The sequence below is a fragment of the Anabas testudineus genome, chromosome 23 (genome assembly GCF_900324465.2).
Source record: "Anabas testudineus chromosome 23, fAnaTes1.2, whole genome shotgun sequence".
Taxonomy (NCBI): Eukaryota; Metazoa; Chordata; class Actinopteri; order Anabantiformes; family Anabantidae; genus Anabas; species Anabas testudineus.
The window spans coordinates 9,997,808-10,021,322 of NC_046631.1; the positions used below are offsets into that span (position 1 = coordinate 9,997,808).

General features: G+C 39.8%; 1 protein-coding gene across 1 annotated transcript in view; it reads left to right on the plus strand.

Moving 5' to 3' along the window:
- The window catches only part of apaf1 (apoptotic peptidase activating factor 1), a 30,960-nt gene extending 8,489 nt beyond the window's left edge, over positions 1-22,471 (plus strand). The window contains exons 20-26 of the mRNA XM_026362581.1: positions 641-760; positions 922-1,047; positions 4,404-4,529; positions 5,896-6,153; positions 7,756-7,881; positions 9,471-9,617; positions 21,014-22,471. Coding sequence (XP_026218366.1) covers positions 641-760; positions 922-1,047; positions 4,404-4,529; positions 5,896-6,153; positions 7,756-7,881; positions 9,471-9,617; positions 21,014-21,160 — 1,050 coding nt within the window. The 3' untranslated portion in view covers positions 21,161-22,471. The remainder of the gene's footprint in view (positions 1-640; positions 761-921; positions 1,048-4,403; positions 4,530-5,895; positions 6,154-7,755; positions 7,882-9,470; positions 9,618-21,013) is intronic.
- Positions 22,472-23,515: the final 1,044 nt, after the last annotated feature.

Consider the following 23,515-nt stretch of genomic DNA (forward strand, 5'->3'; position numbering starts at 1 on the left):
TATTTATTACTGTATCAGCTTGCAAAGATAGTGTTCTAATTGACAACCGTTGTGTATGAAAGAAGCAGAAAAGCTGCTCTTTGCAGTTGTTGCCTTGACTTGCTTTGTTACTGAGGTCATATAAACAATAACTGATTTGTCCCGACTTATTGCTCCTAAACAAAGCATCTGTTTGTGATTAACTTTATGGAGTTACATTTACCATTTTATATCAAAGCAATAAAAATATATTTTCATAGACAATACATTTTATACTGTATATAATTAAGTATTATAAAAGTAACAAGCTAGCGCTGCAACGAAGCATTCTGTAATTAATTATGATTACATTACACCTATGTTTTCAGTATTATTTTGGTGGTGTGAAACAGTCTGTGAGCGCAGTGGGGTTGGTCAGACTTGCTGCTAAACATGACCAATGATGGAGCCTCACTACATCCTGCATAACATTTTGTAAAGCCAGCACAAGCAACAACTACACGTTAGGCCAAAGTACACTGTCACTGTAGAAAAAAGGTGGATCAAAACTGACCTATTTTCTGATTTACTATACTCATGAATATGTGTGTGTTGTTTGATACTGTGAAATTTTGGTCATTCACTCTAAGTCTATAGTTTTCCATCTATCTTTGTTTTGTAGTTATGGGAAACTAAGAAGGTCCACACATCCTCTGCCATCCGTCTGAAAAGAGACTCTGACGTTCTCTTCAGTGATGAAGAAATCATTGTGTCAGCTGCTGATAACTGCAACAGACTGCAGGTGAGCCAGAGGGGAAATAGAGCAGAGAGTATGATTGAATAATTCAAAGGTTCAAAGGCAGCGAACTAGTTGAAGCCAAAATGTAAAGCTGTGTGAGATCAAGTGCAGACAGGTGTGAATGTCTACCTATATGCTCATATCATGTTTAAATCTAAAACTAGGTGCGTGATGGCAGAACAGGAACTGTGCTGTTTCAGTCAGAAGAGAAGTCATCCAGGATCCGATGTACCTGCTTATGCAGACAGCCCCCTGCTGTGGTCCTGGGCCAAGAGGATGGCACTGTACAGGTAGAAGACACATTTACATACATGTATGCGTTTGGGATTATGCACAGAAAGTCAAGGTAGACACTTATTTCTGGTGTCTACATTAATTTGTTTCTTTGTGTGTGACAGCAGGTCAGTAGATTGTGTAAGTCTTTATTCCCTGTTGCTGTAGGAGGTGTTTTTCAGGCCATGTTGAGTCATGAGATCTGACATTAGCACTGTCACCCCTTTTTTATCTGTCCTGTCAGCTGTAAATCAGGTCAGCTCCAACCCTCTCTTTCATCATGCTCTCCCCGCACTCTGTTTTCTTCTTTTCACCTGTTATTCCTATACTTAATGCGCTTTATTCCTGCCCTCTATTTTTAAATTTCACACCTGTCACTTACCTGTCTTTCTCTTATTTCCTTGTTTTTGTTCTGTTTATCTCTGTTCTTCACTCTCCTTGTACTCTCCTTGCTCCACTGCGGCCTTGTTCTGGGTGATAAATTGTTGTTTACAGGCAGCAAATGAGGTTTTAGTCTGTTTAGAGACACGTATGCATTTTTCTCAAGTCAATGTATGTTTGTATTGTGCATTTGGCAATGGTAGAGGACACCACTTAAGTTCCTGTCCTATTTTAAAACATACACACAGTTCCCTGATGTATCAGTGCTACGTCCAGGCTAGGGAAGCTCTAATTAATTAAAAGGTCCTGCAGTCTTAAGGAATACAGTAATTAATGATTGTAATTACAGCTCTTCTTTGGCCCTTCATCCGCCTCTGCACTTGTGTCTTAGCCCCAGAGATATGAGAGCAAAGGCTTATTATACACAGACGATTAGCGATCTGAGCTCTTAAAGCTGACACATGAGATGTTGGCAGCTGAGACACAGAAAAACAATGCACACAAAATACCTTATCATATATTTAGATTTTCTTATGTAAGGTTGGTAAATGACTTGTTTTCCTGTGAATAGTCTCAGAATGTTTTTGACTCACTGTCAAAGCAAAATGTGTGCACCAGTGGTTCTAGAGTTAATAGTGTAGTGGAAATGTATCAACAATATCTATATAGTGCAGAAAGCTGTCAGATCTTCGGTATATTTTAATCAGTTGTTTAACTGTAGTTTCTGTTTTAAACCTTTTTGCACTTTTCTAGTTTTTACTCAAGCACAGGTCTGACATGCCTTTCTTTTTGTAGATAACATTTAGCCACTTTTTTAAAATGAAAAGAGTGATTTATAGATAAAACTGTTCGTATTTAGGTTTCTTTTATACTGACATAGTAACCTACTAACCATTGACATTGTTTTCATGCATTTCGGCTATTGTATTATTTGTATTGGCTTTGATTTTGCAATCAAATATACTCGTATTTTGATTCATTATCGTATCCTCCTGGATTCCACACATGTGTTGTAGTCCCTTGCTCTAACACCAGAGGGAGCCCTGGTGTTAGTGACCACTTAGTTGAAAGTTTATTTCTTTTTTTAAGCTGGACTTATTTAAAACCAGTTTACTGATGGGGAAAAAAGAATCTTAAGTGCAGGACTCACAGTGTGTTTATTTATGATTGTGAAGGTATGTATTTGTGAGTGTGTGTGTGTGTGTGTGTGCATGTGTGTGTTCTGTGCCAGGCAGCAGGGCTGACAGCTAGTCAGGTTCTCAGGTTGTTTGGCAACAGGATCCGATGCCTCTTGACCTACAGCAGGAGGTTGGTGCTGGCTGTAGGGCTGTGCAGTGGCAGCGTGCAGGTATAGTAGGGAAAGTATTTTAGAATCACTTAAAAGTCTGCTTCATTGGCTGATTTGCTCCCTTCGTAGTGATCTTCAAACGAGTGTTTCCCCCTCTTTACATTAGCCTGCTTTCATATTTGTTCAGATTTTTTTCTCTAAACGCCCTTAAGAATTTTCCTTGCTGCACAATCCCAAACATCCTTCAGGTGGATGTGTAAAGCTTCCCAAAACGTTCTCTCTCAAGCTTTGAAACTTGCATCTGAGTACGTGGAGTTTGACAAACATGGCTGGCGTGCCCTGAGGCTTGTTTCGGTTCAGACATTTCAAGCCTCTCGTCTGAGATGTAAATATTTTAGTGCTTGTTAAAATCTCAGGTGTTTTGGGCCTTTCCTTTACACTTTGAGGTGCTGTACTGGTGCTAAAGATAATGTTCTGCTTTTATTTATATTTTTCTCCTGTTTTATGTTCATTTGTACTCTCCAGTGATTTTTATTTATTGTTTCAGAAGTTTGCAAAGTTGCAGGCCTAATAGAAGCAAAGTTAAATATGAATGTTTAAGTATCACCATATTGATCTACCAAGAGGTTAATTAGGAAAATAGAAGTTTAATACCAAAACAGATTTTGTAATTGCAGTTATCATCTATACCTTTATCCTTTTTTCATCATAATTGCTTAATTAGCCTTTTGTATTAGTCTTTGATGAGTCTGTTATCAAACTCTGTACCAAAGCACAGTTATATACTATATATATCACAGAGTGGTTTGAATTTATAGAACTCTCTGCCAAGCTATATCATGTGCAAACAGCTGATTGGTTTTAGTCGTACTAAACAAAATGTAAATACCAGCATTGAACATGCATATATTTAGTGGATATGTTATTATGTTTTCTGCCTTACTGCAGGCAAAAGAAGGTGATCTCCAGTAGGATAAAATATTTTGGGCTAACAAAAAGACCCACATCGTCTTCTCTGAAGCCACGTTACCAGAATAACTTTCTCAGTTTGTTTCTCACTCTCACATCTCCCTAAAACCCCATCAAGGACTCTTGATGAGGTCTCTTGGAAGCCCATGAACCATCCAGATGTCACAAAATCTTCAATCTTGTGAAACCAACATTAGAAAGTCTGCAAAAGTTTCTCATTTTAAGAGCTTATTATAACTGAGTTCTATGTGGAAGCAGCTATCTATTGCACCCTGTCAACGTTTTTGCCTGCTTGCTGAATTTTTTGAGCATCAAAGCTGTTTTGTTCTTTGACTCCCTGACTAATGTCTGCAGGGATGTCACACCCCCTGCAGCCCTCTGCGGCCTTGACCGAACTGAACGGTCACACTCAAACCTCACAGTTTTCTCCCAACTCCATTTTCATTTTGATGTGCTTATCACCATCAAACCAGCAGCAGCATGTCACCTCTCTCCTTCTTAAGTATTCCCTTCAAATGGGACTTTTTGTGGGGATTTTTCAGGAAATTTTCTCAGAAATCTTTCATCCCTTAGAATATCGTGGCTCATTTAAACCTTGCAGAGATGTTTCTAGACACCAGAGGTGAACTTTGTGTGACTTCTTGGCACTTTTGAGCCTTTTTTATGTCTTTAAACACATTGCATCTGATTATTAATAACTTAAATATTGATGGTGTTGTTTTTTTCTTCTTACAGGTGTTCGAGGTGCCCTCTGGCAAGCCTCTGGTCACTCTGCTGGGACATACGAAAACGGTGCTACACTGCCAGTTCAGCCAGAATGGGCAGACACTTATCACTTCCTCAGAGGACACCACCATAAGGGTATGTATTTCCTCACCTTTCACGGTTTCTTCCTTCCTTTTATGCTTAGTGTTTATTTTCTGCTTGGTTTTCTTGTTTGTGTTTCTCCCATTCATCACTCCATTCTTTATCCTCACCACCTTTTCTTGCCTAATTCGTGGTGTGTTCCATTACCTCCTCCCCCAGCTTGTGTCTCATTTTTCTTCTCTGCTATCGATTAGCCTTCTCCCCTATACCTCAACTGGAGTAAAACTGCCTGCTCTGCTGAATCACTCATCCTCACTGTGTTTCATGTCTACGTGGTGTTTTCATCGTACCCTACCTGTTACACTTTACCAACTTCTCTGTCTGCCTCTTCACCTTTTCATTCCTTATCCCCCACTTCCTTCTCCTCTTTTCTCTTGCTATGACTTTGACTATGACTATGGTGTACTCGATAGCTCCTTATCTCCCTTTCCACCCTTGTGCTTATTGTGAGCGCCTATTTGTGTTTGTGTGTGAGTATGTGTGTGTATTTTGGCCATTGTGCTCTGTCAAACCCCACTGTTCATGCTCTATTGCTCACTTCCCCTTTCTTCTCCTTCCCTCTCATCTCTTCCTCCTTCTTCATGTTTTGTTTTTCCTGACAGACCTGTCCACTGCAGCACTTTCTCCCCTCTCAGACAACGCAGCACCTCGTTCAGTATTCATGCGGATGCTGCCTACGCCATCACTATTCTCAGATCGTCCGCCGATTATTCCGAAGCTATTCAAATTCATGCTGTTTGACATGTGCTCGCTAGGAAATTGAAGTGTGTATTTAGATGTTAATGCAGATGCAGAATGAATGTAAAGAGCTCTAAAGACACTGATGTTAGCTGGTGATGGATTCTAACCTTTGGACCAATGACATATTCTACTTAAAAGCTGAAAAGATGCAACATTGCACACTAGGATATATAAGACAATCTGCCTGTCCTGCCCTCGTCTTGAAGCTCAGCCAAACTTCTGTCTCTGCTCATTTTCCTGCCTGCGCACATAAAACAAGCACTCTATTCCCATAATTGTGTCAGTCTTGACAGGGCATCACTAATGTGGAGATTTTAGTGCAAACAAAATTAATGTTTTGTTTACTGACTCTACGAAAAAACTAGAAAGTGCAAAGACTTATTTAAAGAATGAACACATTTATAGGAATAAGACCCAGATCCTACTCAAACACCAAAACTCGCTGTATTTTAAGTTAATTTTAACTAACTTTAATCCTACAATTGCTCTTAATTCAGACATTTTAGCTTTTTAAACATCATTTATCAGAGCAAGTATTAAATTCTGTAAATGTTGGCTGAAAATGCTAAAAATGGCTAAATGATGTCTTGTCCCTCTTTGCCTCTTTGTTCCTCTGTAGGTGTGGAAGTGGCAGTCAGGGGAGTGTAAAGTTCTTCAGGGTCACAAGGAACAGGTCAGATGCTTCTCTCTGCTCCCCAACTCACCTACCAGCACCAGGCTGTTGTCCTGGTCCTTCGACGGCACTGTCAAGGTGTGGGACATAGAAAGTGGAGAGAAGCTGCAGGACATTGAAGCCCATAATGGAGCCATTCTGTCTTGTCATGTCTCACCAGACGGGTGTTTCTTCGCCACCACCTCTGCTGACAAGACTGCTAAGGTTTAACACTTACACTCATCTGCTCATGAGTTGGGGCATATCTGTTTTATACATATCTGTGTGTACAGTAATAATGTGACCTATTACACATCAGCATCGACTCTCAAACCTCCTGCCAAACTGATTTCTTACAGCAAATAGACATCAGTGTGTTACTGTAGGTGATATTTGAAGTTAAGTTTCTCCAGTAGGGAAGCAAGGGGCATTAGAGATTAGCATGTAGCACATGGTTTCAGGCCTGGTGAGTTAGCTGCAGGTCAGTCTGTCCTCCAGCTTTCACATCTAGTGATTATTTAATCAGACTACAGCCCATGGACTGGCTGACCCACCAGCCTGGCAGGCGGACTAGCCTGCAACTGACCCACCGTCCTCCCTGCATGTAGTCTTTGCCAGGTTGCCATTTACCAACACTACAGTGTTTGACTTTGGCCTGACTTTGACTGACTCAGTGGGACGGAGATGTGGTTTTTTCGCAAGCTGCTTTTAAATCATTGCTTTTCATACTCCAGGGTGGATGTGAAGTGTATTGAGGCTGCATGAGCTTTGACACTTGCCTCTTTTCAGAATCATTCATTTTCTTAAATCCTAAATGATTGTGGCTTTAGTGTTTAATTTATACTTCTATATTCAACCATGAATTAAAGCTGGTGGTGAGAGTCCAGCAAAACTATGCAAAGCAACTCATGCAGACATTTGTTAAATCAGTTCATCTAGAGCCACCACCAAAGTTTCTCATGGGAATTTGGATTTGGTTGACACTTACAGTAGAGAACAGCCACTGGGTTGCGAGCCAAGCTGGCTTCAGTCAATGGGTGGTAGTGAGGGAGAATGTGTGTTTTATGGATTTGGCAGAGATGATAATTGAGGTGTCTATGTGTGTGTTATGAGTCTGGTTAGCTGCCAGTCACATAGTCCTTGCTCTCCAGACCGAGTACGGGCTTTGGTAGATCAAAACGCACACCAAAGTCCCAGGTCTCCATCTATTTAGGGGTTGAATCAAAAGACTCGGTCATGTTTGTTTTTGTTGAGAACCACAAAAAAAGGGATATTGTTTTGTTTTGCTCATTTTCTTCCCCATATCTCTCTCTTTCCTATTTTTTTCTCCTGACCTTCAGATGCATGGGACTTTTGTGTAAAGACATACTGTAGTTAGCCAGCTGCCAAATGAAGTATCTAATTATGAGCTGTGTTATTTTCTGTGCAGTACAGGATGCAATCGGGGTGAGGAAGAAACACAGAGAAAAAACACTAGGAAAGGAAGAGAAAGGAAGGAAGGAGTATAAAAAGAACAATGGATGAGAGGCAGAGATGCAGATAGTGAGAGGGCACTCATTAACAGTTGTTTTATACAACAATAGTTCTGCATTTCAAACCATTATTTGTCCTCCAGACCGATGAACAGATGAAGACTGGATTGAGCAAGATAAACAATACTTCCATACCATTATTATTATTATTATTGGTATTTTTATTATTATTATAGTGTAGTGCAAAACTTAAGTCAATGAAGTTTATCACTGTTGTATCTGAAAGTTTTATACTCAATTGATGTAATTACTTCTGCTTCTGCAGTTTTCCTGATGCATGACTTTTTGCTTCCAGCTGTGGCTCTGTGAGTCCTGGCAGTGTCTCCAAACGCTGAGGGGTCACCAAGGCTGTGTCCGAAGCTGCCGATTCTCCTGGGACAGACGATGCCTTGCAACTGGAGACGACAATGGAGAGATTCGGGTGTGTGTTCCGATTATGCAGCCTTTCTTTAGTCTTTGCATTTCTGCTCATCTTGGCAGGATGAAGAGTTTGGGGATTGATGGTGGAAATGAGGTGGGGAAAAAAAGTGGAAGGATCGATGGCAGTAATTTGGAAGAAAGTGTAAAGGCTATAGATGATATGCGAGGAAAGACTTCCCACTGAGCATCTTGCCTCAAGATACTCACATCAGTGTCCACACACACCAAATAACGTGTTACTTGTATGAGGAGTAGTGACAATGCCTTAAACCATCTCATTTGCTGTGTAGCATACAAAAGTGCAATTACAGCAGTCAACATTCATTCCAGAGATCACCCCATAATTACATCTCATCACTCATTTAGATAAAGTGCTTGCTAATATGTCATGATTGCTGCAGTGCAGTAAAGAGGGGTGAGATGAAAAGACGGAGGCAGGGTTCCTTCTCAGGAGGGGGTGTGGGAACAGGAGGAGGTGCAGGTTGTGTGAGAAGTTGGGATGAAGAGAGCAGGAAGAGGAGGAGATGTCTGACAGTGGGAGGTGAAGGAGAGGACTCGGGCTGCCAAATTAGATCCCCAAGGTTTTTGGAATCACACCCTTTGTAGACAAACACATACACACAAACACATATGCAGTAAATAAAAAGTTAGTCTGTGTGAGAAGCGGAGAGGAAGATCCACAAAAGTCATTCAGCGCCATTCAATCTGGTGCAACATATGGTTGCACAGCATGTTTCAACAAAGGGTTAATGCCCTCCGGTGGCCTCTGAGCTGAACTGCTCCATTATCGAGAAATGGCAGAATCATCAGATTCGATCACACAAACCACGCTGAAATCTCACCCCTGTCTCTATGGAAATAAATGTGCAGTACAAAAGCACTGAAAGTGTTAAATATAGCGTATATGTGTGATGTGTCATTGTCAAACAGTTGCATAACAGCAGTAGATGATAGATGTGCTGCACTAGTGACAATCAGTTCATCATGCACTTAATCATTTGACCGGGTAGATTCAACTCAGATTAGTAACCTCTTTATTTTGGACACACATACACAACCAATATGAAACCCATCAACAGTATATAAAGACTCAAATAAGCTAAGAACAAAGGATAAAATATATGTTGCGTTCATTTAGATTAGACTGTATGTCTGCACAGATTCTCAAATTTAATTTCCTTTTTTATTGCATTGAATGTTCGTTCTTGACCTTAGAAAACTGCTAAAATATATAAACACACTTTCAGCATGAATGTCATAAATTTATAGGTTTTTCACAGTTGCCATGGAGACTGTTAGTGTTAATGTTACTGTTAATATGTGACCTGATTTTAGAAAAATCCAGGAACAAAGACAGATGTTACCTCCCCATGTACGACCACCTGTTAATGCAGGATCAGAACTTCATATTTAGGCCATGTGATAACTAAGCCATCTCCATGACAACTGTGCAAACTCTATCTGTCGATACAGTACCTTAAGATGCATATAATTTATGTATTTTACCAACACATTTACACAGTGAGCATCTTTGTTGTTAATGAGGTACACAGACTTCATGTTGGTTAAAATAAGGCTGTTGAATAACAGGTCTGGAGTGTGAAGGACGGCTCTCTGCTGAAGATTTGTTCTCGGGATGGTAAAGACGGCATGGACTCCCTCCACGGAGGCTGGGTGACCGACCTTCACTTCTCCCCAGACAACTCTCTTCTGGTCTCGACTGGTGGCTACATCAAGGTACAATGACACATGCAGGTTATTTGCCATAATGCTTTAGTTGCAAGGAGTAACAGTGGAGTTACAGTCTGAAGGAAGAAATTAAGAGATTGTCCTAACATAGCATACTCATCTCTTTTAGCTCTAAAAAAAACAACAACAAAAGACCCCAGCTTGACCGTTCAACTTTACAAGAGGAATAGTACTGTTGTCAAGTCATTCAATTCTTTTATTAAAGAGCAAATCGAACACACAATAAAAAGTTCAGGAATTGTTTTAAGACATTTATTTCCAATGTAGAGTTTGATTATCAGCTTTTTATGTCCTCTTGAATCTTAGATAATGGATTGATGTACAGTACAGACCTGTATTTGTCCCAGTACAATACAGACTAGCAGTTGGCACTGAAATCAACTGTGTTCCTCGTCCCTGCCCACACATGAACTAGAGCATATACAGGCACTTTGACTAAGACATGCAGCACTTTGCATAACTTTTACCGTTTTCACTGTGTCTATGTTTTCTATGAAATAATAAAAACGTTCCTCCAACATGTGGCACTGTTACACGAGAATAGTTAAAGTGGTGCATTACATTAGAGCAGGGATTCCCAAGGCCCACAGCTGACTACTTAGATCTGAAGCACCAAGTTTGGGAACCTCTGTCCTAGAGAATAATAAAGTCCTGCTTGTGATGTGACAGGAAAAGTCTTTGTGTGCATATGTGTAAGTTATTGTGTATGCTTGCCTCTTTCTTGTTGGCATTAACCTTTGATGGTGTCAAAGAGCGTGTAGTCTTCGCTGTGATCTGATTCGCTATTTGCTGGGTAATGATGTAATCCTCGAGAGACAACAGTTCTGATCGATGAGGCTTTTTTTTTTTATCTCAGGTTACTCCTGTTTCTGTGTGTGGGGTTGTGTGCATGAATATGTGCATGCACAAGTTTGTTTGTACCTGCCTGCATGTGTGGGTCGATGGATATGTTACTGTACTGTAATGCATCACATTGTGGTCTTGTCTGATTTCTGTCGACAGACTTATAAATGAGCTCAATCTTAATGAGAGTCTTTCACCTAATACCAATTATCAAAATATAGCTGGAATAAAGCTGGAAGCAGGAATAATTTACACAAAACTGGTAGCTTTATCCTCAAAACATAATTCATTCAAATAGTTCCGATTAGCAGATTCAAAAATGGCAAAAATCTGTCTGCTTGTGAAAGACATAATTAAACAAGTGGTCATTTCTATTTGTGCACGTACACATGGTTGATATTTTTATTGTGATAAGTAAACACAGTATATAATTTATGGTGTTGCATATGCTGATGTGTTGTTGCCACCTCCCACTTTGGTAGTGTTTCTTAACTATGGGGTTTCAAATTATTTGAAAGCCACTGAAATCCACTATATTATCCTGTAGTTTGTTTATTAATGAACTCTACATACATGCCTGCTCTGCTCTAACGTACTAATGTAGAGCTCATCAGCTTCATCTTCCATTACATCATCTTGACAGTCATAATTTTTCTGTGAATCAGCTTGCAGATTGCTGTTGACTTGATGGATCAGCATGTGGATGTTAGGAGCTGTGACAGATTATTATGCCTGTCTTAAAGGGTGAACCCTCTCTCCCCCCTCTCCCCAAGTTGAGAGCTTTGATTGATTAATCATACTGTGTGTCGGCCGGACCGCTGTGAGAGGCCACCCTGTCTGTCACTGTGATTATCATAAAAGAGAGTGTGCAACTTGTGATATGTAATATAGCCTTCAGAGTGAGGAGCTCGGATAATAATCTTTCTGCCTTAGCGATTATCCTAAAGGTGTATCTCCCGTTTTAAAGTTATTTTCAACATACCTATGTAATTTTACTCATTGAAATCTGTCTTTCTTATCGGCTAAAGTCTCACTCTTGAGTCAGGAATTTCAAAATTCTTTCACACAACAATTTTACAGCACTGTGGGAATGGCCACCACCACCCATGGAATGCAGTTATTATTTTAGGTCTTAGGAAAAGGCTTGGCAATCATCTTAGTCATCATAAGGGTATTTGGTTTGTATTTATCCTCAGCTGGCGTTGGGGAGAGATTTCATTATGGAGGATCAGGGGGATTGTGTAACATGTGCATTTGGATCATGGATGTAGACTGATTGATATTAAAGTTTGGCTTGAATTCCATAAAAGGCTTTGTGGAGCAGTACAAACTTTTTTTGTTGTTGTTTTCTGGAAGTAGAAACTAACACTTATAAACCTGTTTTACCACCACATTTATAACTGGCATCAAATCAATAGAAGTTCTGATGACTTCATTGCGGCTCTGCTTTTAAGACACAACATTATGGGGCAAGCGTTGTGTTTATAGTTCATCATTTAAATGGTTAATATTACAAAAACGGTTGCTGTTTTTAGAACATACCTATAGTTTGAGAGTTTCTGTGGGAGGCAAAATAGAACAGTTATGCCAAACTTTATAAGACCACACAACTTTAAGCTCCAGTGAAGGATTTTGCACATACAGAAGAACAAACATGTCAGAATTTGAAGACTGTGGCAAATCTTTTTAGAGGCTATTTGTAAATACCAGCAAGATAAGATTAATTTGGATTATGCGTGACCGTACACAACCCCTTTAAGCACTGTTTGGTACAATGATTATTTTGTTGATTATGATTTAAATCCGTTAAAGTTTCCTTTTTTCTAAATTACACACACAACACAGATTTTCTAGCATTAGCTTTACACAAGTACACCAACTGTGATTTGTGTGAAGTGTATTCTGTCATTGCTGTGATAGGTTGCTGTAAAAATAGATAAAAATAAGCAGAGCAGTAGAAGGCACTTTTTTCTTATGATTATGTGATTCAGTGGAGAGTTTTCCTCTCTGATCGCAGCTCTGAACATCAGCAGCCTTTGCACAGAGTGACTCAGTGTGTTGCTGTTGCTGCTAAACGGGATGATGATGTTATTGGTCGGATAAAAGCAAGAGAAGTGACAGCGGGTGATGTCTCCCATGGTTCTCACTCAGTTGATGGGTTGATGTGATGCAACGTGAGGCTTGTAGCATGAGGAGTGCTTATTGTTTGCCTCCTTCTATTTGTCTCTCTGGTTCCCTGCGTTGCATGATGTTGTCTCGTTTGTCCTCATATCTTTTTTTTTACTTATTTCTATCAGTACTCCTGCCTTTATAATGTCTCAAACTGCCTTTTTCTCCCTTTTCTCTGCCTCCCTTTACTTCTCTCTGTCTGTTTTATCACGCTCTCGCTCTCTGCATGGCCAGGGAGTGGTGTGACTGTAATTAAAAGCAGCAGGCTATTGTGTGCTGTATATGTGCTTGTCCAATCACCTGGTGTGTGTCGAGTATTTAATTAAACATGTCTTTGCTTCTTATCAGCCGTGTTTCATTTGTATTGGTGCATAAGGTTGTAAAATTGGGAATGTATACATGCCAGCAAACAGAGAAGTGTTTGTGTGTGCATTTGCGTGTGTGTTTGTCAGAGTGTGATGAAGTGGTGTGCACCACTCCTCTGAGACAGACAGTTACATCCTACACTGACTCTGGTTAGTTCTTCTTCTCTCTGCTCCGGGTCCCACCAGGAAATGCTGTACCTGTCTCACACCTGGCCTTGACTGACTCACAAACGCCACACGCACACACACAAAGACACAAACACACTCTCCAAACACCAATGTGACAATCTGTCACAGTGCCATGAACCAAGAGGGAGGAGGCAGGTGTGAAAAGGCTCATCCTGACTGCACACACACACAAGACGCCCTGCAGCCCAGAATAATTCACACAAAGCTGCTTCAAACAAAACAAAGCAATGAAAAAATTCCCTTTATTAATACTGACATCTTTCTAACTGTACCTATTTTTATTTTATTATTAGATTCTCAGATGTGTTTATTGAGTGAACAGAGACTTTGTTTCATTAAACCAGCTTTTAAAGGCCAGACTCCTATTACAACTGGGTTGGACTCACTGATTGAATCATCACCCTGCTGCTGAATTATAAAAATAAGTTAATCACCCTTGTGTTACCGCAGATTCAAAATTGACAAGAGGACTCTTTTTGCCATGTGAGAAAATCTAGTTAGGAGAAATTAACTAAACTAAGGCTTCTAAATACAGTACGACGGCTGCAGGGTACAGTTAATACAACATCAGAGTGAGATACCTATTTAAAAGCTGAAGAGATGTCGTCTCTTTACTGGACCAGGACAGTAGCAACATATACATAGTTTTTTCTTCTTTTCACAGGCACACCAACATAGACACCCACATCTTCACACTTCACACACACACACACACTTCCAAACAATGTCTCCCTAGATAGATGGGAGTGTTTTAGATGACGGTTCTCCCCTGCCACCAGTGTTGTCAGACATCACTTATCAGCCAAGACAGTAATGGAGGAGAGAGGGAGAAACACAATTTCATCCTATCTCACCTTCTTACACTTTCACTTCCTATTTTTCTGCTTTTTCTGCCTCCTCAGTTCCCACAAGACCTGGTTTCCCTGTGTTCTCCTGAGGTGTTATCGCTTGTGGTCTACACCATTTGTTGTGATTTTCTTTGTCTGCCAGCTTTGGTGACCTTATGTTAAAAGCTGGACCTCTATTGCTGGAAGCAAACTTTTTTCACCAGCTTATTTGTTCTTAATGTCATGCTGTTTTCTAAACCGATGTTTATATTGTACAGTAGGTCAGACATGCTCTTAAATTATGGGAGATTGGTTTCACACAACAAAATTTCTTTGCCTGAAACTTTGTTAGGCTTGTACTGACCTTCATTCAAGAGACATTTAATGGACGGGAAAACCTGTGAAGGTTAGAAAACTTAACAAAAAATCAATATTGTTGTATAATGAGACAAAAGTAAATGCCATGACAAGTTGGTTATGCAGGTTCTTTTGTCCAGGAATGACAACAGACGTGACCATGTGTGTGTATTTAGATATAAAAGAGTTTGTGATGTAGCAAAGAACATAGAGAATACTTGTTAATTAAGTAATTTGTGACAGTCTGAGGAAAAAGCTGAAATTAGAAACGCAGAACAAAACTAATGACCAGCAAGATGATGCTACATAGTACATTCAAATGTTTTTGCCATCTGGATTCCAGGTTTACTCTACCTGACTTATAGAGAGTCGTTTTCAGCCTCTCTTGTCTACATTTAATTGGGCTGTACAACGTTTTGACATACATCTGGTTGTCTTGTAGTAGAGCAGTCGTCAATAAACCCCACGGTTAGTGGTTCGATTCCTGGTTACTCCTAGTTAGCTGTTGAGGTGTCCTTGCACAAGACAGCAAAACCCCGTAGTAGCGCTGATATGTACTGTCTGGCAGTTGTCCAACCATAATTTTCATAAAGGATCAATAAAGTATGTAATTATTATTATTATCATTATATTTTATTTAGCACATAAATACGGGATGGTTTATACACTATTTATTGATACACTGAACCACAGCTTTATTAACAGTTGCACTATTTTGGCAAACTGGGCTTTTTAACTTCCTCTTTTTCCTCTTTAAGTTCATGGTTCAGAGTTGCTTTCATGAATCTTTTCCGGACACATTATCTGGAGTAGAAATGACTGAATTTCATCATGGGTTTTATTAATCTTTCATTTGATCTCCCTTGAGCGCTTTTTTCTTTACACTGAAACTTTTGCCACATTAAGACATTGGGTATTAATGCTATTTTATTTTGGTTAACAGGCTAGTACCACCTCTCAGCTTTTACTTTGATCTCCACAGCCTCTCTTCCTGCAAAGCTGGTTGAGAGATGGAAATAATGCATTTTGATGTCCTTCTGAGAAGACATGTATTCAAATGAGCCAGCATAACAGGCCACCGTTTGCCGGTTCAAGCAGCGTTCACAGTTTTGATTTCACTCAATGCTTCTCTGTCTCCATGCTGTTTCAGAAGTAAGCACCCTGCAGTGCTGCTCCAGTGTAGAAGCAGACCTGCCTCTAAAAATACCTACACATGCTCACAAGACGCACAACAGCTCTGGAAATTGCATCTGTCTTCTTCTCAGAATTCATTGTTCTATTTTTTTATCATCATTTTCTCATTTCAGTGTGCGTACTTTCTTTATGTGGTCAAAATGCACACAGGACAGATGCATTTTCCACATGTGCTTGGCTACCCATTCAGCCATTTGCACTGGCTTGCTCACATATGAGACAAAGCAAGAGAGACGACGCTTCAATGAATGTGGCCTGGTTTCTGTGCTCTTGTTGTCAGGCTTGGGGTATAAACACAGACTAGTGAAATATTTATCTGTCTCTGTGAGGCAGTTGCCTCCCCTGCGTTGCTCATTAAGCCTGGGTTAATTGTCTCTCTGGCTGGAGAAGGGCCTTTGTGTGTGTGAATCACACGGAGACAAAATAAGGCAGAGTGGAGATGGAAGATCGGTGATAGGCTGATAAGGTGGAAGGAGATGTGACGGTGTATGTTTTCTTAAAATGCACGGATACCCACGGTAACTGCCTTCGTCTTAATTTAGCTCTTTCTCGTTTTCCTTCTCTCTTTTACACTTTCAGAGCCCCTTTATCTGCTATTTTATTTTTATGCCAATTTCACACCGGGCTCATTTGTTTGGATCTAAACCTTCGATTTTTCATCCTTTCAAATCTCATCATGTGCTTTGATTGTTGCTCTTTCTGTATTTGCACAAAATGCATGTAGACGCTGTACATACACACTGAATATGTGCATGAACTTTCTTTGCATGGATCACTAAACACATTGATTTTTGTACATATTAAATATTTGGATAGTAACAATGTAAGAATTTATATAGATTTGTCTTTTTCTCTGCACGACATAAGTAATGACACAAAAAAGCAAAGCCTGCCCAGTCCAAGGCTGTAATAGCTCTAGTGCTCTACAGTCTATATCCAGTCCATATTAATTTCTTTATTAAAGGAAATGAAGGAATTTGGTAGAGAGAAAGTGAAGAAAGAAATACAGTGTGTGAGGGAGAGATGTGTAGAGGATTGTCGGAGCATCAATATTTCAGTGGACGGAACCTTGGATGAATAATTCAGTCTCAGTTTCTGTTTCCCTGTCTGCAAGACTCTTGGCCTGGTCTCTCTCTCTCTCTCCCTGTGGAGACTGCAGGGTGTGCAAACGCACATGGTGATGGAGACACACACACACACACACACACACACACACACACACACACACACACACACACACACACACACACACACACACACACACACACACACACACACACACACTCTCTAAATCTCTCGCTTTTTCTTCTGAAATAGAGGTGGCCTTACAAAATCGCCTGAATCTACTCCGGCTGGTACCCCGTCTTTCTTTAATCTCCCTCCTGCCCTGCCTCCATCCATTGTGTTCATCCTGCTGGCTGTAGAGTCTTAATGATTTTTTTATAAAGCGTCGAAACTGTACCTATTCCCCCTGGAATCTGTATCACAGCTATTTATATTAGAAGAAGATGAATTACTTCCCTCCACCACTTCTGAAAGATGCAACTGTGAGCACAGGGACAGGTATGTTATGTAAGCGTTGCCGACTGTCCCTCAGGTAGCCTGAATAAGCAGACCTATTTAGCCTCACCACAGCAAACGGTGACGGCCAGGCAGAGCAGATTTGGCGCCTCTCTGCTCTTAGCTGAAATGAATCCGGGTTACTCACTTGCACGGCGTCTATCTGAGCTTCCCCAGATGTGAGTGTGACCCGTGTGGATTGGAGTGCGACACTGAGAAGGAGCTTATCTGAACATGCAGAATGGTGTGGCTTTATAGATAAGGGCTCGGTGGTCCTTGTTGTTGTCTATCATCGAATTTCCATCAAAGCAGAGGTTATATCTGTATACTCCTCACCAACTATTTCAGCTCTTTTTGTATTCTTCTTTACTCTGTCACATCATCAGCCTTCTTAAAATACAAGAAATGGATGTGTTGTTTCAAAGCCTGCTGAACTCCCCCGACAGGGTTGAGTGACACTATTTTTACAATAATAAACATTTCAGCAGGAGGTTTTATGTTGCTGCTTTGTCTTTGTATGTGATCTCTTTTATCTTGTTTGTCATTTGCTCGCTTTGTATTATATTTAGACATCCCTTGTTGAGTGTTTTATTTCCTGAATTAAGATTTTTCTTCTCCTTTGTGCTGTTGGTCTTTTCACTCACTGCTTGAGAACTTGGAATTGAATAGAAGGAATAAAATGTACATTTAATATGGGCATCTATCAGAAATATAAGCCGTTTTATGTAATTTTAGAACTAAATACTCAATATATAATGTGTTATTTTGTCTTTTCTTACTATTCTCCCACTTAGTCTCAGGTGTATGTCTGTTCCTTGCATTAGCAATCATGTCCTGTACAACTAGCATTGTCACAAACCCATTTTCCAACTATTCCAAGTGTTCATTTCAGCAGCCTCGACACAGATGGAAGCGAGATGGCTGTGACGATCATACAAAAACACACAGTAAATATGCCCAGGAGGGTATTGTCCTCTCACCAGCAGCTCAGAAATACACATATACTGCTAGGCCATATAGAAGCTACATGCATCGCTAGCTTCTCCATAAATCAGTGCTCCCACAATGATGGTGTTGGTATCAGCACATCAACCATCTGCCCCGAGGACATCTGCCTTCAGTCACACACACCAAACATTGCTGTGTGTTCCCATAAAACACACAAACCATGATGCAAACACACTCGTGTGGTGTTAAGATAAATGGGTTTTTCTATCTGCAGCATCTTTAATCTCCACGTTTACATTTGTTCATGTGCACCTACATCTTCTTTGTGTTAAAACAAAGTAATCTCACTTTTCTCAGCTTCTTTATCTAATTTTCTGCCTCCCATAAATATGCATGCCAGTCTCGTCACCATCCGTGTAAATGATTCAACACAGTGATTTTCTTCTCTCTTCATAGTAAACCCGGCCTCACTCTGAAACTGAAATTTTCACACTTTCTGTCCACACGACTCCCTCCATCCTGCCACAGAGGCAGACTATTTTAAACATTTATTCTGCACTAGCTCTTTTCTCTTTTCTAATCCCCCCCTCCCCTTTTTTTTAAAACAATTTGAGATCTTTTCTGTTTCATCCTGGAGTTTTATCATTTGCCTGTTGCTGTTGTTTGCCATGAGATTCAGTCTTGTTGTCCTCCGACTCTTCTTGTTCTCCAACTCGTCTGTCTGGCTGTTTATTTCTGTATATATCTGTATGTGTGCAGCCATCTGAGTATTATTTCTTAGTTTGAGCTGTCAGCGCTCTGGCATCTGGTTGCCATCTTTTAAAAAATTCTATTATAATTACACTTCAACAATCAGTCTCATTTCCTCCTCTGATACCTACTTTGTGTGTTTTTTTGTTTTATCCTTCCACCCCTCTATTGATCCCACCTTTATCTTGTCTATCTTTCTTCATCCAGTCACTCGTCTCTCTTTCTCTCTTCATCCCTGGACAAAACTATCCAGGTTTCATTTATAAAGAATGATCTACAGGCTTTGATGCTCTGTATATTTAGTGTTTCAACTGGGGCTGGTCATACTGTAGGTATCACTGTGTGACCTTGAAAACATTTCCCAGAGTTTCTTCTTAGAATAACCAGAAGAAGTCCAGCCTCATAGATGTTTTTCACACCTGCACAATTAAGTTATTAGTTTTAAAATAAATACAATATTAGGCTTTCTGTGCTTCAGGGCTAACAAGCAATGCAGTGCAAAGACCACACATTGAGGGAGTGGGGCACCTGATTAAACCACCATCTTGTGATAATTAGAAGAGATGTTTCAGGATCTATGCGAATTGGCTCAGCAGGTGATTGATTGATCGCATTGTAGGTTCTTTTTCGAGCAATTAATCAGAGCAGCATGTTGCAATTTGGAGGGATTTGATTTTATAGGCTGGGAAAAGTCGACACAAGCAGGCCAATCAGTCACAATGAGGGACTAATGTCTGAAGGGAAAAAAAAATCACTGCTGCACTGCAGGCTGCCGTTAGCTTGATGATCACCTATTATGCATTTGTTTTATCTGACAGTCAGCATTCAATTTAAACTGGTTGAAAGTTTGAGGTGAACCTGAAACTCTCATATTTTGAATGCACTTATAGATACCATATGGATATGCTGTATTTACAGAGTATGAAATCTCAGCTTGCAGAGACAGTGTGCATCTAACACCTGTGCAGTATTACTTTGTTAGAATGATTTGAATCAGTCTACAGGGTATATTTCTACTGATGGATGCTGCACAAATATAAAAGTTAATGTTCACTCTCATGACACATTGAGAGCATCCAGCAGCACATTACACCTTACACTTTTCACAGTGTATTGTCAATAACTCCTATTTATAACTTTTATACTGCTGTACTTTGATGTTAGGTTGACAGTAATCTGGTACCACTTACCTGAGATGAGGGAGAAAGTCAGTATTTCGTGAACCATCTTCTCTTAGTGTTGTCAATAGACTGTTTGTGTTTGTGAGCATGTTGGGATTGTTCTATAAGGACATCTGTTGCAGTTTCACCATATGACTGGTGATACATCAGGCCTGCTTTTCTATTGACAAAGCAGCTATGGCTTAAAACAAAAACTTTCTCCACTGTTCTCCCACCAGCCTATTGATTTGACTTATGTCGGCATTTTTATTTTTTAACAATTTCTTGTTTTGATTTGAAGTTGTTATCAAAGCTGAATGTGCACAGACCAAACACTCTCAGGCTATAAATGATTGGCTTGATGTGTCTTTAATGATTCATCCCAGTGAGATGGAGCTTCAGTGGAAAATGTCAACTTTAAACCGAGATTAAATTGACTCACTCAGGAAAGCTGCTGCATCAGAGGGAGTGGTGCTTGTCTGTGTCTGTGTGTTTGAGCCTGCAGGGGTTGTGGGACTTTGAGTCTGATAATATTATACTATTAAATTCACCAGGGTTATTTTGGCATCCAGTGTAAAGCTTTCAGTCTGTCTTTTTTGTCTTCGTCTCACATGACACACCTTTTTCATTATTTACCTGTCACAACGAGGTTTGAAATCTGAGACAAACGCCATCCGATCCAATCTGGACACTTTCAGTCAAACTGATCTGGCACTGAGTTACAGAATAAAAAGACAGTTGTACAAATGAAATCAACATAGCTGAAATAATTGAAAACATGTTTCCAAGTTAATACAACAAACACTGGGTTGTCGCACAGCTTTTCTTTTTAAGAATATCTACAGTAATTTGCTGGATCATTGACAGTTTGTAGAGAGTTACCTATGCACACAGTAGCTTCTTGCTTTGTTCTCATCTTTTTTCTGAAAGCATGAACTTTTAAAGGCTGATCTGTCAGACTCTTGATTTGTTTGGACAGTGTTTAAGCCTTTCAAACGTCTCTTTACGTATCTCCTGTCTAGTGGTGGGATGTGGAGAAAGGAGAGGCCCTGCAGACCTTCTATCCAACGGGAAGTTCCCTGAAAAGTATCCACGTGTCATCCAACTTCTCCACCTTCGTCACCATCGACAGCATCGGCATACTCTACATCCTGCAGAGGGTGATGTGATAACAATCATGCCAAAACAGGTTGAAACAAAAAGATAAAAAAATGCACAAAAACAGGAAAAAACACAACAATCCAACCAAATCCTACATTTTCTAGTAGAAATGATGTTTACAAACTATCTATTAAAGTGGACATGTTGGGTTGCAATAAGGACATTTTAATTTAACTAATTTAAACTGTAATTTAATGCATCCCAGAATTGCACGCACTTCTCCTTTTGTCAGTATTTACACTGAACTCTTTCTACACATACAAACTTACTGCTCGGACTCAACACCAGCTTTAAAAAAAAAATATATAATACACAGGCGACATAGATACTATAAGGTGCTTCAAAAAGGTTTACACGGTAGTCAGCTATCCAGACTACCAGGTCTTCTAAAGCTGATTTTTTAAAATTATTATTTCCTAATAAAGACGTGGATAAAAAAAGGCTTAAGATTTAGGATCCTTGCATCAGTTTAAATGTGAATAATAAGTGTCAATCCATATTGCATTAGGGCTGAACATTATTGCATGTGATGTGAGAGTTTTTCAACTCTGCTGTATGTAACCAATAGAACGTTTGTCGATCCATTAGAAGTGCATTTAAAGTAACTGTGCTGAGGTTTTTTTTTTTTTATTGTAACTTTTTATGTTTGTATTTCATAGTAAATTTACTGCGTTTGGTCAAAACCTTGTCTTCAGTATAAACTGAGCCTTCACTGCAGCCTTAGCCTTAACGGTCACACCGTATGTACCAGCGGCGTGTATGGTATGTGTAAATGGGTCACGCTGTTCCAATCTACCAGCATAGACAGAACTTCTGGTGCACTTTGATAAGCATTAGAAATTAATAGAATGATTAAGTTTTAATGATAAAGCATTTAAAATTGAATCCAAACTATTTTGCAAGCATGTGTATATCTGAACTATTTGTACTTGAACTAACATCGAAGGTAAAGGTTTTCTACACACAACAATTCTGTATGCAGAATTTCTAATTACAGTTACACTTGCTGACGTTCCAAGGCAGGTTTTGTGCTTTTATTTTGTAATAATTCATTTGTGTCCGTTCATCATTTTTTACACACATTTTTATCCGTACATTGTTTCACTACTGAGCCTTTTCCTGAGCACTTTGAAGCAGGACGAACTATCTTTCATGAATATTAAGCAAGAATTCAATCAACAGATTTCCTTCCTGTGTGGAGGTCTCTGTCAAACATAATTGTTGGAATATTGATGTCTGCTCTGGATGTATTGATACTGTTATGCAGTGTGGTGCAGCGTGAGTGTAATTTATAATGGATTAAATTACATACACTATGATGTTGTGTGTCTGTGTGGCAAAGTGTGACTGATTTAATTTCTTAATTGATGCTGCGACTGTGGCATCTATGAATCTATCAGTCCTGCATTTGCATCCTCCTTCCTCTAATGTTAGCTGCCACTCAAAGTTGGTTTAAAATCATCACAATGTCACAATGTCGGTGTCACCCGTCCCTTCCTGGGTCACCTTCATCTTGAGAAAACAAATGCACGCCTGGAATTAAGTGATTGAAAGTCATTCATCTGATTAGGAAAACAGGAGTTATATAGTTCAGACAAAGCGTCACTCCCAATTTAATGATTACAAGGTAAAAACAATTTGTTCTCAGTTTCATCTCCACAATTTGTTCCTCATTTTGAACCAGTAAGATATTTAGGTCTCTTATTAGTACATGCAGCATATGTAAGATGGCAGAGGAATGAAGAGCAATGCACATTGATGAGAGGCTGATGTATGTCTTTAACCTCCCTGTCATCACATTAATCTTCTGACGTCATAGTTACTGTTGGGTCCAAAATTAACACAACATCATTCATACACTAAGAGATTTTTACTCTAACAGTTACGTGCTGCAGCATTAATAAAATTGGTAATGAATGACCTCACTTGTTTACATAGCTGCATCATAGATGGATATAGGCTGTATTTAGGCTCTGTGCATTACATTTTAACTGAAGAATAGTGAAAAATAATGGTTATGGGTTTTTTTTATGGGCTAAAATAATTATTCCACTTCTAAAGCAAAATAAAATCAGTGTATTTTATAGAAATTGTATTGTCACAAACTAATCTCATCGTGCGCTTCCTCTCCCCGCCACACGGTGGCACTGCCGCACAGACCGCTTCCTCTCCCCGCCACACGGTGGCACTGCCGCACAGACCGCTTCCGTTGGAGCCCGACTGCGGGCGAACTGACGCGCAGGTGGCGGCGACAGGCTCAAAACATTTGTTGGATAAATACAGAAAAAGTGACTTAAAGTAACGAGCAACAGTGATAATGAAGCGGATTCCACGACAACGCATGAGGCGAAACATCGGGACGT